General features: G+C 32.0%; 2 protein-coding genes and 1 long non-coding RNA gene across 4 annotated transcripts; 1 reads left to right on the forward strand and 2 right to left on the reverse strand.

Annotated features, from left to right (window-relative positions):
• Positions 1-4,395: 4,395 nt before the first annotated feature.
• On the reverse strand, positions 4,396-7,304 carry LOC107933131 (probable aminotransferase ACS12). The gene is made up of 4 exons (XM_016865278.2): positions 6,769-7,304; positions 6,538-6,672; positions 5,824-5,984; positions 4,396-5,735 (listed from the first exon to the last, which is right to left on the reverse strand). Exons 1-4 carry the CDS (start codon positions 7,123-7,125, stop codon positions 4,880-4,882), a joined length of 1,509 nt encoding a protein of 502 aa, XP_016720767.1. The 5' UTR covers positions 7,126-7,304; the 3' UTR covers positions 4,396-4,879.
• Positions 7,305-8,699: 1,395 nt separating this feature from the next.
• On the forward strand, positions 8,700-11,942 carry LOC121232014 (uncharacterized). The gene is made up of 2 exons (XR_005930239.1): positions 8,700-8,982; positions 11,495-11,942. It is a non-coding gene; the product is annotated as an uncharacterized lncRNA (long non-coding RNA).
• LOC107933178 (K(+) efflux antiporter 5) lies at positions 10,346-17,243 on the reverse strand. Of its 2 annotated transcripts, XM_016865343.2 has the most exons (20): positions 16,766-17,243; positions 16,209-16,252; positions 15,663-15,730; positions 15,488-15,572; positions 15,304-15,365; positions 14,996-15,071; positions 14,777-14,851; positions 14,234-14,305; positions 14,050-14,133; positions 13,893-13,961; positions 13,714-13,791; positions 13,512-13,600; positions 13,272-13,368; positions 13,125-13,178; positions 12,925-13,020; positions 12,351-12,539; positions 12,180-12,257; positions 11,572-11,616; positions 11,365-11,460; positions 10,346-10,785 (listed from the first exon to the last, which is right to left on the reverse strand). In XM_016865343.2, the coding sequence occupies exons 1-20, from the start codon at positions 16,992-16,994 to the stop codon at positions 10,744-10,746; spliced, it is 1,728 nt and encodes a 575-aa protein (XP_016720832.1). In that variant the 5' UTR covers positions 16,995-17,243; the 3' UTR covers positions 10,346-10,743. The 2 variants fall into 2 exon arrangements, with proteins under 2 accessions (XP_016720832.1, XP_040973239.1); XM_041117305.1 differs by lacking the exon at positions 16,209-16,252 and having other exon boundaries at positions 16,766-17,242.
• Positions 17,244-17,439: the final 196 nt, after the last annotated feature.

Consider the following 17,439-nt stretch of genomic DNA (forward strand, 5'->3'; position numbering starts at 1 on the left):
CTAATAATATACATATTAATATTAAGAAAATAGTCGAAACAAACAAAGTATAATTTTAAAACAGGATCTTCAAAAAATAATAGTTGTATACGTATAATTAGGAAAATAATTTAAAAAAATAAATAAATAAATAAATAATACACAATATACAAGTAGAATAATATGGAATCAATAATAAAATATATATGAAACAATTAATAACGTTGTGCGTACATATATAAAAATAATTTTAGAAGTATTTGAATTGAATATTGTAGTAATTTTAAAACAAAGAAATATAAGTATATGGTAAAACTCTAGGAAATTATATACATAAGAAAAAATATTTATTTAATATATTAATAAAAACAAATAGTACGAACTATTATAATAATAAAATATAATGAATAATATTAGTAATAAAATAATATTAACTATTAACAGTAAAGTATAATAAAATAGTAATAATAAAAATAATAATACTAAAAATAATTAATTTTATGGTAAAAATGTCCAAAATAATCGAAATAGGGCTTAATTGAATTAAAAAAATGAAATTCTGGGGTGAAAACATAATAAAAGGAGATAAGGGGACCAAAATGCACATGCGAGTAAAGAGGGAGGGGTCTGAGCACAAATTTCAGGGGTAATTTGAAAGCATTTAAAGAAAACAAAAAAAAAGGACTTGATTGAACGTAGGCGCAAAGGAAAAGGACTGGTCGCGAAAATTTCCCATTTAAAGAAATATGCGCAGTTCCAGCCTATATTCAATGCACGGCCTGCTTTTCCCCTTCCCCAGGCTCTGCTTTTGAGAATAAAAAAATAAAAACAAATGAAGCCTTCCTTTTATTTTTTTTTAAAACATTGAAGAACCTTTTAGAAAACCCCTCAAAAAATTACCCATTATTTCTCTTATTTTTCCTAAAAAACAGAGAGAAAGCTCTCAAAACTTTTCCTTTTCGACCGGCGTCGCCTTCATCGGAGATCCGGCTCGCCGAGGCCGCCGACGTCGCGAGTTTGCCGATAAATCCCCTCTCTCCCTCTCTTGTTTTTTAAAACCGTTTGAAAAATAATGGAAAAGAAAAAGAACAAACGAAATCTGAATCAAGAGAAAATTCCAAAAAAAGAATGAAAAATCACCTTTCGAACCTTAGTCCCGATTCTCGATTTACTCTTACTTTTATATATTCTCTATTATATTCGAAAAAAAGATCCCCTTTTACAGTGTTTTTCGAGGGCTTTTATAGCTCTTTTTACAAATGTTTTGCTGCTGTACGTTTGTAGGTATGGCGAGGATCACGGAGACCGTGGGTTGCGCGAGTAACGGCGTACGATGCGGAGGTGGGTAGCAACGTGTGGGAGGGGGGCTGCTTCGGGTGTGCAGCGCTGGAGAGAGGTTTAAGTGGGTTTTGGGGTATTAGGTTATTGGGTGTATTGGGCTTAGAGATTGGGTTAGGTTTACTTAGTTAATTGTTTTGGGTTTTAAATGTATTGGGCCTGGGCATAAATTGGGCTTAACAGCTGCCCCTCTTTGCTCGTTGTCATGTAATGGGAACGAAGCAAAGATAAAGGCTAATTTTGCCTGGTCCTGTCAGATCTTGGCTTCTTGGTGTAACCTTATTGCAACCCACTGCATCCTATTGCTTCCAAATGCCTCATAGCTGTTTCATGAAGATACGATTTGTTGAAACTTTATCTGTTCCGCTCCTGCTCAGCGAAGATAAAATTTGTAATTTTAGCCTGTTACCCTACTGCTTAGGGGGTTTAGGTGAGTCTTCGACCTGCTCTACCACTGCTCAGAGAGCCAGGATTTATAAATTTTAGCCTGTTACCCTAGTGCTTAAGGGGTTAAGGCTTGTATCTTTGATCTGCTCCACTATTGCTTACGGAGATAAGATCTGTAATTTTCAGCTTGTTACCTTATTGCTTAGGGAGTTAAAGCCTGCAATCTTCAGCTTGTTACCCTATTGCTTAGGGAGTTAAAGCCTACTGTTTTCGATTTGCCCCATTATTGCTTAGGGAGATAAGATCTGTAATTTTCGCTTGTTACCCTATTGCTTAGGGAGTTAAAGCCTGCTGAAATTTTAGTCAATCCTGCTACGTTGTCCACTGGGGAATCTACCTGTAAAAGTGATTTCCTGGGGCCTATGCTTATGTCAAATTATTAGGATGCCAAGATCAGAATGAATCAAATGCTCCTAACTAAATGTATTATGAATGTTTAGATGAAAGAATGCAAGATGTCATGAGAATGATCCATTTTGACGCTTGATTTGTCATTGCTTTCTGTTTGCTAAGGTAATATCCTTGACGTATGTTTTCTCGTTCAACTAATAGTAGAGAACTTGGGGAGGTGGTCAAACCCTTATCTCTCCTACGTTTCCATCCCTTTAAGCCTGGTGAGTTCTAAATAATTGTCCTGTTTCAGGTTCTTGTATTATTTAGAGACCTTTCAGAGTAATATGCAAAACTTCTTTTGTGAAAGCGTTATTAGTTAATTAACCATTATTTCAATATGAAATGCTTGAAAAAGATTATAGATATGGATAAAACTGAAGTTTATTATGAACAAAATCCGTAAAGAATGGATTGAGCAAAGAAAGCAAATATTGTTAAAATACAAAGAATGGATTTAAAAGAGAATTTTGATGGTGTTACTAATTTAAAAAAAAATTATATAAATATATTAAATATAATAAAATATTTAAATTAATTAATGATATTATAAAAATTGAGGTATAAAATTAGGTTAAAATCTAGTGTAAAATTAAATCTCGAGCATAGTATAAGGACTAAAACTGTAATTTGACTACTATTGTAAAATTAAAAAACCAACAGATTTTGAAAGGCACAAGGAAGGCCTGTGAAGTATAAATTAAGTATTTTATTTATTTCTTTAATTATAATTAATTAGATCAACAATTTTATTTAAAATCAATCACTATATCAATAATTTTAATAGGAATCAATCACTAAAAATTAAAATAATTTTAAAGAGATTAAATTCCTACCAATGGTCCCTATACTTATCGATTTGTTCAAATTTAATTTCTCTACTTTTATTTGCTCAAAATTAACCTCTTTATTTTTTGATTTGTTCATTTTCAGTCATTTCATTATTTTTTTTTTCGTTTACACTGTTAAAAAATTAAGCACTATCACAAAATTAGCCCCTCACCTTTTATTTTTTTATTTAGATTTCAATTTTTTCTCATAAATAATTCTAGAAGAAATAAATTTTCAAAAACTTTTAAATTATTTTTGCTACTTTAAATATGAAAATTTATTTCATATCATAAAAATAAATTTAATTATATTATATATCAAATAAAAATAAAATTCAATATAATTTCGAGTACATTTCATAACCATTCAAATACCTACTTTATAAAATTAAAAGATTTTTTTTGTAATTTCACAATTGAAGTAAAAGCCAAGTTATACTTGTGAAATTCATGACTGAAATAAATGGTCCGTTTCTTTACATGTAAAAAATTTTACGGAAAATATTTTTTACATTTTTCTATATTTATTTCACACAAAATAGTTTAGTTAAAGGAAAATAACTTATAAGTCAAGGTAAAATAAGCCCTTTTTCTTATAAAATGACTTAATATTTTGAAAAGCGTAAATCATTTTTCGAAAAAGAGCTCATCTATAGATAATTTTATTTTATTTTTTATAAAAATTAACTTAAATCAAGCTTAATATTATTATATTGATAATAAATTTTATTTTTATTTTTAAAAATATTTTAAATATAATATTTTTTAATATTATTAAACATACATATTTAATTTTTTATATTTAGTCTTATAATAAATTATTAATATAATAAATATAATTTATTATTTTAATAAATTATTTAATATTTAAATTTTATTTTAATAATAAATTTAAAAATAATAATTTTAAATAATATTATTCACATATTATTGAAAATATTCAATATTAATATTTTAATAATAAATATTTATTATAATTATAAATATATTAATAATAAATTTTTTGTAGTATAAAGATTAAAATATGTCATAAGTCTATTATATTTCACAAATTTATAATTTAGTTTTTATAGTTTTATTTTCAAGAATTTAGTCCCTTTACTTTTCAAATTTGAAGATCAAGTCCAATTGTTGACATCGTTAATTTTTTTTTGTTAGTTTTGTTAATATCACATTTTTAAATAAAAAATACTCGCTTAATTAAAAAATAACGTTGTAATGAATATGAATTTAACATAATATTTTTAATATATACAAAAACAATGTAAAATGTAAAATTATAGATAAAAATAAATTTAATTAAACAATAAAAAATAAGAAAATCTCAAATGTATGTTTGTTTAATTGAAAATAACTTTAATGAAATATTTTTCAAAAATCTACTAAACAACAAAAAAATATTTTAAACAGATTCATTCAAACACCATGAAATATTAGCTTTTCCAAAAAATTAAATCATTTTACAGAAATTATTTTCAGTAGACAAAATTCATCCTCCAACTCCTCTTCCTTACGTAATTTTCAAATAATCTTCTTTCTATTTCTTTTGTCCAAAAAAAAAAAAAAACCAACATTATCACCTATCTACCATGCTATTCCATCCACTCTCTGCCTGGCTGAATGTGTGATAGGAATTTCTCAAGGAAAGACCTCCTTGATGCTACTGTATCTTTGCCTTTGGAACAACCATAAATTTGATTCAAGGATTGCAATGTAAATGAAGTAGTTCCCCAACCAAGACCAAAATCCTTGTAGAACCAGGCCAAGAAGAGAGTACCCTGAAAATCATTCCAAATGATTTTACAAGCCTCCAATGTAACGTCTTAATTAAGCTGCTGTTCCATGTTCAAAATCCAACTTAGAAACTGTCCATCTGAGCATGACAGAATGAAATTTCAACCGCATGATGTACGACTACCAACGACTTTTCGAATCCGTTCCATGACTACATGAACATCCTCCTTATCTAAGGTTGTGAAACAACACCGGAACCATCCTGGTTCTATGCAGTGGCAAGCTGAACCAGGTGTTAAATTAATCTTACCCACATTTAATAGCTTTTCCCATAGCTCAAGTTCCCCTTTCTCACCATAAGTGGGGATTAAATTTCTCATATCAGCCCAACAATACAAGCTACTTCTGCTATCTGTACATTTAATACCTAATTCTTCCAGACCAGCCACAAATAGATCACGCATATCCTGTATCCTCTTTTTATTGGTCTGAATATATTCCACAATGAATCTTGTATCTGAAAGCATTGAAACTAGTAGTCTTTGGGTCGGAGCAGAAACAGAAGAAAACCTAGTTAACTTTCTAGCAGCAGCCAAAACGTTCTCATTAAAAGAATAGATCATTCCAACCCTAACTCCCGGAAGAAAGAGGTCCTTTGATAGCCCATAAACAATATGAACCCGGTTCTTATCAACATCCTCAGAACCAACAACTTCAGCAATGCTGACAAACTCTTTCTCCTCGTAAATAGACCCTGCAAAGATTTCATCTGATATGATATGGATGTTCTTTTCTTCGGCAAACTTCAAAAGAGCTTCAAGCATCTCCCGAGAAAGTAGATTGCCAACAGGATTTGCGGGGTTTGAAAGGAGAATTCCCCGAATTTTTGTTTCTCGCTTTCTTGTTTGATTGAATGCTTGATCAAGCACACTGATACTTAACACGAAATCGTCTTTGCTCCGACAATGAACTGGTATTAGCTCCACTCCTGTTCTCCATTTCATGTCCCTGTCAAAGCTGAAGACATTCTTTTCTAATTAAACCAATAGGACCATTGTTTTTGTGTGTGCGTCGCGGGAGGGAGGGGTGAAGGACGAATAATTACCTAGGATAGTAAGGTGTGGGAACAAGAAACGCATTCCCATGATCTGCCAAGCAGAAGCATAACGTCTCAATTGCAGGAGTCACACCAGCAGTTAAAACCATCTGCGATGGTTCATATGACACATCTCTTCCTATAACACGAGACATAAAACCTGCCATAGCCTGCAAAATACGAAAAATGGAATACATAGAAATAGACCAGACAATCTCAAAAAGGCATACGACATTCCAATCGCATTATGTTTGGTGATAATATGATAGCAAAAGGTATAAACTACAAAAGCATAGAGCTCCCATCGTACCTCCACATCTCTTAATCTGCACCATCAATATGAACAAATGTGCAGAAAAAAGAGATTAAAGTTAGCTCCACGCCTCCAGCATATAAGCACTCAACAGTATGTACCTCACAGTTCAGGAAAAAAAAGCCGTATAGTCCGAAACTAAGAAGATTACTTGGCATCTCTGACTCTTAAGCTCTTAAACCAATTAAGTTTTTTTATTTGCCTTATATGATAACAATTAAGGCATGAAAACATGAAACTCTGTTTTTCCACAACGATGATACACACACAAAGTACTCAGAAATTGCTTATTTTAACTTGTGATTGATACCATTTTCACCAATAAACAGACAACAGATAATTCAGCACCACACATCAAATTCACTCTAAAATGAATAGAAACTTAAATTACATAGAGATGTGGAGAATACCATTTTGAGTTTCATTGTACCATCATAAGGCTGGTAAGTGGCAATCCCGCTAATGCTCAAATCGCCCCCTTCTCTTCCCATTACCCAATCCCTCAAGTTCTCCGACGTCCATTTCTCAATTAAATCAAAACACAACTGTAAAAGGAAAAAGGAAAGGAAACAGCAACATAAATATTTGAAGAAGTAACATAGGGCAGGCAGAGGAAGCATTTTTTAAAAGCAAGGGGTTACCCTATTCTCGGACAAGCCGAGCTGGATAACCCCATCAGGGTTAGCAATTCTATTGTAGGGATCCTCCGAGGCCTTATCCAACCCCATATAATAAGGGGAGTCGTCGGGTTTAGCAATGGAAGTGGCGAGGGATGATATCCGAAGCGGTCCGCGTGAAAGCAAATTGGAGAGTGAAGAATGTCTAGTCATCCCCGGCTGGTTGGATGAGGAAGTGGAAGGAGGAGGAGGATCGGAGGGAGAACGACGTCGTTTGAAGTAGAGTTGGAGGAAGCAAAAGAGGGCGCATGGGATCACAGAGCCGAGGAGTAGGCCTCCTCTTCCTTGGGCAACACCTTGGAGAGGTACAACGAGACGCATGGCGGTGGGTTCTCGGGTATGAGCTACGGGTGAGGGTTATGACCCACCCACCCGACAGCAGCTGCTTGTGGTTTCAGAATAGATTTTGTTTTGATGGCTTAGAGTTAGACCTTGGAAGACATACTGAGAAACCATGACATATTCTTCTTGTTTCTGTCCTACTCCAGTATTCTTTTCTTGTTGAAGCGAGTCTGTCTGAATTTTTTTATATATTATTGGGAAAATTGCATTACTAGTCATCCAATTATTAGTAAATTTTATTTTTATTACTTTATTATGAAAAGTTACAAAATAATCATTAAAACAATTCAATTTTATTTTTTTTCAAAAAATAAAAATACTCAAAAATTCAAGATAATTCGATGACAAAAAAAGATAAAATTAAATAATTAAATAATTATTTTATAACTTTTTATAATTAAGTTATCAAATAAAATTTATAAATAATTAATGACTATTTTATAATTTTCATAATTAGAGGACAAAAGTATCGATGACTACTATAATTTACAGTATATTTTTATTTACATTTTTCTTCTAATTTTTTCCAAGTCAAATCATTATATTTTATGGAGACCTAATTTCTCACCCATTTATTAAATTTTATTTAATTAAGGGTAATATATTAAAATAATCATTTTTATTAATCTTAGATTATATTTTAGTCACTTACGTTAAGGTATTATAACATTTTAGTCACTGAGCCATTAATTATTGTTAATGATAATTTAACGTGCGCTAATCGACGTGACACATTAAATTATCATTTCAAACAATAACATTAAGTTAAATTATACAATTAGTCCCCATATTTTTTTGAGCAATTTAATTTTTTCTTTTATATTCTTTTAACTTTCTTTTTTCTTTATTTTTCATTCTCATTTGCTTCTCTCTCTGTTTTCCTTCCTTCTCCATCTATTTTAATGTAGTTTTTCTATGATTTCCATTTGTTAAAACTAAAGGGGAAGAAGAAAAGGAATAAAGAAATAAAAAGAAAAAAATAAATTGTTCAAAAAATAGAAGTATAGGAACTAGATTTAGCAAATGGAAAACATAGAAAAACTACGTTAAAAGAGACGAAGAATGGAGGAAAATAAAGGAAAAAGCAAGAGAGCATAGAAAAAAAATTAAAAGAACATAAAAGAAAAAAGTTAAATTGCTCAAAATAAAAAAAATACGATGACCAATTGTATAATTTAATCTAAAATTTTTGTTTGAAATGATGATTTAGCGTGTAATGTCAGCTTACCATTACACCGTTAACAATTAACGGCTCAGTGACTAAAATGTTAGAACATGTTAACGTAAGTGACTAAAACGTAATATTCAAACGTAAGTGATTAAAATGTAATATGAGGTAAATAAAAGTATTTATTTTGATAGTTTATCCTTTATTTAATTAATAATAGTAATCTTTCTTTAAAAATATGTGATTAATTATTTTTGTTAATTTAAAATCACGTGCGTTGCTTATATTCCACATAAATATTTTTACATTATCTAATTAAATAAGGAATATTATGAACTTTTGGTGATAACAAATTCTTATCAAATAATACTTTAAAAATATTATTTAGTGGCAATGCTCTGCTAATCTATTTTTGATAATGTTAATTCTAAAAAGTATTGGCGCCGCCACTGAGGGTTTTTATTATCGCTTTATCCTGCATGTTTTGAGTCTTGCGTCAGTCAGTTTTGATTTTTCAATTCAAGAGGCAGAATTAGTTATTGGGTCGGACGAGGCTCTGGAAGACGACATCAGTTATGAGCTTTCAGCTTTGATTGGTCGGTGAAAGGGTGATTCATTTCGCTGCTATGGAATCAACTCTATTGTCACTATGGAGACCTCTCCAAAAGGTGAGCATAAAGCTGGGTTTATATTTGATTTAGTTTTATCATTCGGTGGGTTTACGGAGAATGATTTCTGTGGGTTCGTGGTCCTTCTACAACTGCATTTTGCTTATTCATCAACTCTCTAAAGGCGAGAATCCGAAGAGTGTTGATTTTTTTTTATGCAGATTTTTGGGTGTAGGTACATTAGTTCTCTATAAAGAATACTAATTATAAAGAGATACTTAAAATTTAGCAAAAGTTAATAAAAAAAAATCACACGTGAATCACTCAATATATCACACTCAACAATTAGTTAAAAGAAAATAGAAATTTTAACACAATTATTAACTCGTACAATTATCTTATTTAGGGTGAATAAATTGAAAAAAAAATTAGAGTGATTAAAATAGAATATACTCTATTTTTTAGAGTGACCATGGGTGTAATTAACCTTAAAATATATTTGGTCATTAAATAAAATGTCGATGTGATCTCTTTTTTATTGATATAATAACAAAATTCAATATATTTCGCTCTCAATATTTACAAATTATCAACTCAATCATTATTTTAAATATTTAAAATTTTATAATTATAAAATATTTTTAAAAAATTAAAATTAATAAAAATAAATTAACTCAACTATTTTTATAAAATTAAATTAAATTATGAAAACTATAAAATATAAAATTCTAAAACTAAAAATGATTTAAAAAATTAAAAAATATATAAATTAAAAAAAAAGTGGCATGTAAAACAGGTGTCCCCTCCCTACATAGCGACACCCTTCTAATTTAAATATTATTATTTATTTTAAAATATTATTTTTTATAGATAGTGTCTTAATAAGTTGGTTCATTTCAATACATTCTCATAAATAATTTTTTCCACTCCAATTTTGTAAATAATTTTTTTGTATTATTTAAATAAAAACCCCTTTCATTTGAGAATAAAAGATAGTACACCTGCACTCGAAATTTTTTTTTATAAAATCACTTTAAACTAAATAACACTTCAAACCAACAAGTGTTAAATGCACATATTACATTTTCAAAGGAAAAAGCTCTTTGAAAATAGCAGGTTTAAGCTTAGATACAACATTATTAGTAGGAATAATCACAAACTCTAAACATAAACTATAAAATAGACATGAATAATACCAAAAACAAATAACCCTTTAGAACTCCCATATCAGGCCAGGTGGCCAAAAGCTATTCACTTATAAAACTCACCTGATTACGAGCCTCCAAGCTCGAAACAAGTAACGGGTCTTTATTTGGACAATTGTTTTTAGAGGTAGTGCATGCGTCCTACCGTGTCTGTGCATAGTATTTGTGAGTACTAATACTCTAAAATTTTACAGCACAAAAAGAAAAACACCGTCTTATGTAGCAACATCAAGATAAAGATTTCATGACTTCTCTTTTTCGGCCCCAAAGGGGCATGAATCCATGCAAAGCTCAATCAACCTTCCAGCCGAAATTAGTGTATAGGGTTACAATTCGCAACATGAGAAGATTAGAATCGGCTCTTGAGTGCTCAAAATACAAAATACAAAATACAAAATACAAAATCAATATATACTATACAAAGAATCACAAAGAATATTATATATATATGAACGTGCATGAGACTTCAGCTGACTTTCAATGGAACTGACACTATCACGTGTTAACAGAGAACCCAGCAATTACATTTGGCGTGATATTAAACCCTAATACTTGCAAATGACTATGATCCAAAGTGTAAATACCCGTATAACCTGACTACCATAACACTTGAAGGTCAGTGTAACCTATTATGTGCTTCAATTATGGAAACCTTCTCCTGCCAAAAACAAAAAACAAAATTAAACAAATTAGTATTACATCAAAATGTCCCCCCCCCCAAAGCAATATTCAACTTTAGATTTTGCTTTGTATGAATGATGAAATAAAGCGAGGATAAAAAATTTGTTCATAAAATGATTAATAAATTTTCCTTCCTCGCTCTTTTCCATCATACCAAGTAAAGTGTCAGTTATTGTGCAACTGCTCAGGTTTTCAATGCTAGAGAATGTTTACATCGAAAATGGTTGCAATGCGATAATTACAAATACATTAAAAACATTATGTCTGGTTTAGCTTAGCATGTTTCAAATACTGCTCTCTTAATATGGTTCCTCGCCTGACTAGTGGCATGAGGACTTTGGTAGAGAAAAGAGTAGATGAGTGTCATGATGCCATTACAGATTTGAAAAGACGCCCACTTTCCATGTAAGGTTCAAATTTGTTCAGATCAAAGTCTATAAGCTAAGGGAGAAGGTTGGTAATTTAGAGATTGCTAATGATCGCTCATGTCTATATGCAAAGCTATGTGCATGCATATGTGAGAATAATGTATTTCCATGAAGATGGAAAGAGAGACCTCATTTGTTGAGCTGCTTTCTGAGGGAAACCATTGCAAAAGAACCCCCAAGTTCATGACATATGGTATCAATTTGAACATAAGAGGTGTTGTTACCTGCATAAGTAGTTTGCTATTGTTAATGTTGCAGGCTTGCAGCCATGAAAGGGACAAAGAAAAGCATACTATAAACCTTAAAAATGTAATTTCCAGATCAGTGAAACCTACCAGACTGAGAGCTGTCGTTCCAAGAAGAAGAAGATACATCTTTCCCTTCATGTCAACCAAAATGAAGTCAATGATTGCAACAAAACAATTACAATGATGATGAAGACATGCTCAAACAAATTAAAAGCATCAGAAATTTCAAGCTTGAAGCAACAGGAAAAAATATTTAATGCTAAGAATTTACGGCAAAATGCGTTCATATAAATGGAAAATGTTGCTGAACTGTTTCATCCATAATTGAAGCACCAAGAAAGTTATCATGCTTGTTCTTTCTGTGCGAGAACCCCCCCCCCTTTTTTTCCTACCAACCCAAGCACACCTGCTTGAGAAATAAATAATACGAGACCACAATACTTTACATTTGTTAACCAGCATATCATTCTTTCACTGAAGACCACCAAGCACATCAGCAATTCATGCATATTATATCTTTCCTCCTTTTTCTAGAATTAAGAAACATTCTTTTGAAAACCACTGTAAGGGCATGAAAAAATGAGAATAATGTTCAAAGGATGAGGAGATCAATCATCAAGAAACAAAAAACTTTATTGTAGACATGCTGAGACAGAAACGTTCACATTTTAAAAAGGCAAGGAAGAAAGGGGTACCTCAACAAGGTGAAGATTTGAGGCACGACTTAGAAGAACAAAAGCAAATTCTCCAATTTGAGCAAGCAACACTCCAACCTATATGATAAAAGTACAAAGTGCATAGTATGCACAAATTATGTAAAGAAAACAAGATGCTATTTGTGCATAAGAGTGGGAAAACAAACTTACATGGAAAGATGTCCTAACACTATATCCGAAAGCCTTGGCAACCACACAGACAACAGCAGTCTTAACAACAATAACTAGTATAACAGAGGCCAGTAGTATATCCACATGGCTCCAAAGAAAATGTACATGTATGAGCATCCCAATACCAGAAAGGAAGAGTGCTGCAAATAGGTTACGAATTGGTTCCACCTAGAATAGAAACACAGCTCATAAAATAATCTGGCAAAACAAAGAAATATATCCACTTATCCTATTTTAGACTCAAATCTCCTACAGCACACTCTCCAATGCGTAACAAAACGTTAACCAGTACATAAATTCCAATATTAAGAATGAACCCTTGAGCCTTGACTCAAAATAGAATAGACCTTGCATTTATAGATTTTCATTCATGCCCCCATGGACTAACAATGCATGACCTAAAACAGACTAAATAAGAAAGTAAACAAGCTAAGCCTTGAAAATTCTTAAGACACTAATTGAAAAGTTAAATAGAATAAACCCCTTCAAGGCAAAGATAAGAATATACACTAAAGTACATAGGTAAGAGGCCTTGCCAATAATCAGTGATTACCTGGTCTAGTGTATGTTGCGCAAAGTCAGTAGTAGATATCATAACTCCAGCAACAAATGAACCCAACTCAAGGCTGAGACCCATCTTATCACTGCACTGTGAGGATTACAGCAGTTCAAGAGTGTTAAAAAGGTCGTGGGGAAATTTTGCATGCAGTGATATAGCAGTTGTATTGTAATCATTTCAAGCACAAGACTTACCCAAGCAGACAATAAGCAGAAAGCCACAGCAGCAAGCTGATAAAGTTCATTTGTCTGGATAACAAAATGAAACCAAATGAACTAAAATTTTGAACTTATTCAAATCAAGTTACATAATAAAAGAGATAAAATATGTTAACAACTTACTTGAGATGATATCTGCATCATTAACTTTAGGAATCGAGGAACAAATGACCAAGACAATAGTGATGCAATAGTAAGATAAATTGATAATACCAATATCCTGACATTGATCATCAGCAAGTGTCAGATCCATTTAACTCAACCACCAACAACAGCTCAAAAGCTAATTTTGGAAATAAGGGCAGAAACGGAAGGATAATAAAAAGTAAAAGAGGATAGGTAGAAAAACCGAAAGAAACTTACAGCTTTCCCATTGAAACCATCCCGTGTAGCCAGCCACTGCTACCACCCAAAACTGGGAGCAAAGCGAATAACAAACCAACAGCACAATCCTGAAACGGCCAGAGGTAAGGAAGTGAATGGATATACAGCAACAAGAACAAGTTTCTGAATCCAAATTGTAAATAAATTATAGATACTTGATAGGTCATCACTTCTCTTCAACCTGAAAAATTAGAGTCCCAATAGTAACTTGACCATGAAGAGAATTAGTGCTACTTCGTTCTACTAAAAACTTCACAACCTGATAAAAATATAAAGAAAGAATGGATGACCATTATGCATCAAACAGCAACCAAAAATAAAAGAAAAATACTCGCAACATAAAAGAGAATAGTAAAGTACAATTGCAGTTGATGACATTGAGAGGAAGGAGCCAACAAATACACCCTCAGATAAGTTTGCTCCACATAACTGCAAGATTAAGGGATATCTTATTTTAGTGTCCATCTTGCAAGTGCTCTTAGTTGGAGACATGACCAAAGTGCTAGGAAGACGTTACCACTGCAATTATGCCACACAAGCACATAAATATAACAATTTGAAGTAGTCCTCCAAAAACAGCAACTGGTCCCACAACTTTTAACTGTAGAAAGAATTAGTTGAAACAGCTTTCATTAAATAAAATAGAGAAATTTCTATGCTAAAGCATCTGAAAGTAAGAATTCACTCCCAAAACATCCAACCTTTGCCAAAGAAAACTCCAGCCCAAGAGCAAAAAGAAGAAAGACAACACCAAACTGTGCAACAGTTTCAACCTACGAAAAAAGAGCGAGCATATCACCAAAATAATAAAAATATGGAAAATCATATCACTGATTGCATTTTCTTTTCTTTCTTTCTTTCATTTTTCTGTTTTTCTGTTTTTGTTTTTGTTTTTATTTTTTATTTTTAATTTTTGCAAAAGACATCAGAGAATGAATTTTAGATGATATAATTTAGGCATTATTAGTTGCTATCAGCTGAAAATTTTTTAAATAATAAAAGAACAGGGCAAAGTCACATTTTTGGGATATAATTCCAAGCAAGTCTCAGGAATTTATTAAGAAAGAAAAATAAAATATTTTCCAAGACAACATCTTTAACATGGATCATAAGGCATGTTTCCCCTCCATGGTACCATCAGTGAAGCTATCTCAATACTAGAAAATAACGTGTACTAAAACATTAAGTCATATAATACTCTGTTATTAAGAAACAACAAGCTCGAGCTATTATAAACAACATACCTGTACCATTTCACTAATGAATTTCAAACCCCCTGGTCCAATAAGTGAACCCGCAAGAAGATAGCCCACAATAACCTATCATGTGCATAGGTTTAGGAAAAGTAAAGAAAGACAACTTCTTTCTTGCAACTTTCATGATACAGCTGCATATCAAACTCAAGAAAAAGAAAACAACTGTTGAGCGCAAAGTAAATAAATGCTAATTTTAGATAAACATACCGGTTGCCCCAGACATGAAAAGATAATACCACCAATGGCAGCAGAGACTATGACAACCACCAAATCTGATATCAATCTGCACAAGGGTGATACAGTATGTTACAAATAATTTTTATTGGATAACAGGACAATTTACTACACCATAAATCTCAGTTGTATGTTATATTCATAATCAAAACTCAATGGCAGTACCAGAACCAAACAGGGATAATTTTCAATTATTCATCACAATGCCAACCAACTTGTAGTAATATGAAACCGGAGACTGTATCAGATAGTGCAAGGATAAAGGATATAAAGATGCTAACCTCAAATCAACTTGGAGCACTGGATACTTGGATTTTCTATTTGACATTACAAACACATTATCCTAACATCAAATGAGAAAGGCAAATTAGAATGGATTCAATTAAAAGCAAAAGCAATCAACATAAAACTGCATAGTTAATCCTGCAACACATGAGAGGGGGGGGGGACTAACATTTGACCCACCTTTTTATCAATCAAGGTTGTCGTCTCATCAGAATCTTCATTTTCCAGGGAAAAGACATCTTGAATCTGGAATGCTCTTGTACCACTGTTGATAATGTTGGAAAAAAAAGTCAACTCACAAAAAAAAATTATTTATTAAATTTTTATTCCTCCAAAAATAAATGTATTCTCATACTTTGTCTCTTGTGTATCATTTCTCTTCACCTTCTCATGAGTGATTTTAGCTACAGTCTCCAGTACAGCCTGAAAAACATAAAAGGAAGCATCCTTAAAACAGACACCAAAAGGAAAACTACACAGTAAGCACACGGGTCACCTAGGAACAAAGGTAATAAAGGGCACATAATTCCAATATGCATGATATCCAAACCCAACCTTTCCTCAATAATTATAGGATCCTCAGTGATCATACACATAACCAAGATCACTCAGTAGATTATTTTATTTATTCCTTTAAAATCAGATGCCTAGTTGCCTACTAAAGTTTGGAAAAAGATTTTGAAGAAAACAAATGTAACAGGCTTATATATCTGAGCTCAAGCCAAAACCATAAATCTACTAAAAATCAAAATGAGAAATAGGGCCTTGGCAACAATATACTCGTAAAAAAGTGTGAACCTACAGAGGAAACACTATAATCCAGTTTTCCTTAGTATCAAAACAATAAAAAAAAAAGGAATTTCAGTCGGAGCAATAGGCTTCAAAAGAGAGCCAAACCTACTTGCTGATCAGCTACACTAGTATTGAAATTGCTTGCATCAGTTCCTAACAAAAGAAGAAAAAAGGAAAATAGAGTATCAGCTAAAAGAATTAAAGAGCCAATAAATTGCGCATAAATTAACCGCAACTCCTAGATCATTCAGAGATCTAAATGATGATCATAGAAGATTCATGTAAAAAGGGAAATGAAGATTCTAATTTGCTTAAATTTGAGTTCGATACCATACAAGTCAAGCCACAAATATTGTGATATTTTCCTTCTTGTTCATAATTAAAACAAAAGCAAACAAACTAGTCTTGTAGCTATATTGTTTTTACTTCAGTGTCCTTTTATGTGGAACTTATTTTAGCTACTGATAGAATAGGTTTGCGCTTTTACTGAACGTTTAAACTTAAAATTTCGCCTGCAGCTTTGTAAAATAACAAGACCTCCAGCATAAAGATCAAGATCCAGCAATTCGGTTTTTTTTTTTCAAAAACAAAAAATCCCTGAGCTTTCTCGGCCTATTAAAGGATTCAAACATATAAAAATAATGAACAGGGAAAAAAAAGGCAAACCTTCAGTTTGATCATTTTCGGAGAACTCCTTCTCAAGAACCCGATCGAACATTTTGGCAATGCTCCCTTCGCCGGTGCCCGTCGCCGACGAATTCACAAGGTTACCGTAAAACCTTTCCCGGATTTCATTATCAGATCTCGCCGATAGACATATCCTCGCGTATGATAGCACCACCACCAAACAATAAACGGATCCAAGCACTCCACGTCTCGAGGAGCATATCGCCATTCCGTAAATCCCTCTCTCTCTCTTCGTTTTTTGTTGTCCTTTCTTTCAAACTTTTTAAAGCAAATTTGCAGGATTAAAAAACACAAAAACAATGCAGAAGGGGATGTTCTGGGAATTTGAAATCTGGATGAAGAGAGCGAGGTTTATAGATGTAGGTGGGGTTCGTTAATTGGGATTTAACTGTCCGGCGGAGATCATATTTGTGAAAATAGCCGGGCGCGTTAATAATAAAAAGATCTTACTATTATTACGGCGTATTATTTTTACTACTAGATACGAAGAACAACGGGAAATGTAAATAAATTACGGATGAAAAATAAAATAAAATAATTTTATTATGTAATAATATAATTACGTAAAACTAATTCTATCACACTTTTGATTTAGCTGGATAGTTTTGATTCAATCCCTAATAATTTTATTTTTATCTTAATTGTAAAAAAAA

This window comes from Gossypium hirsutum, chromosome A07, assembly GCF_007990345.1.
Source record: "Gossypium hirsutum isolate 1008001.06 chromosome A07, Gossypium_hirsutum_v2.1, whole genome shotgun sequence".
Taxonomy (NCBI): Eukaryota; Viridiplantae; Streptophyta; class Magnoliopsida; order Malvales; family Malvaceae; genus Gossypium; species Gossypium hirsutum.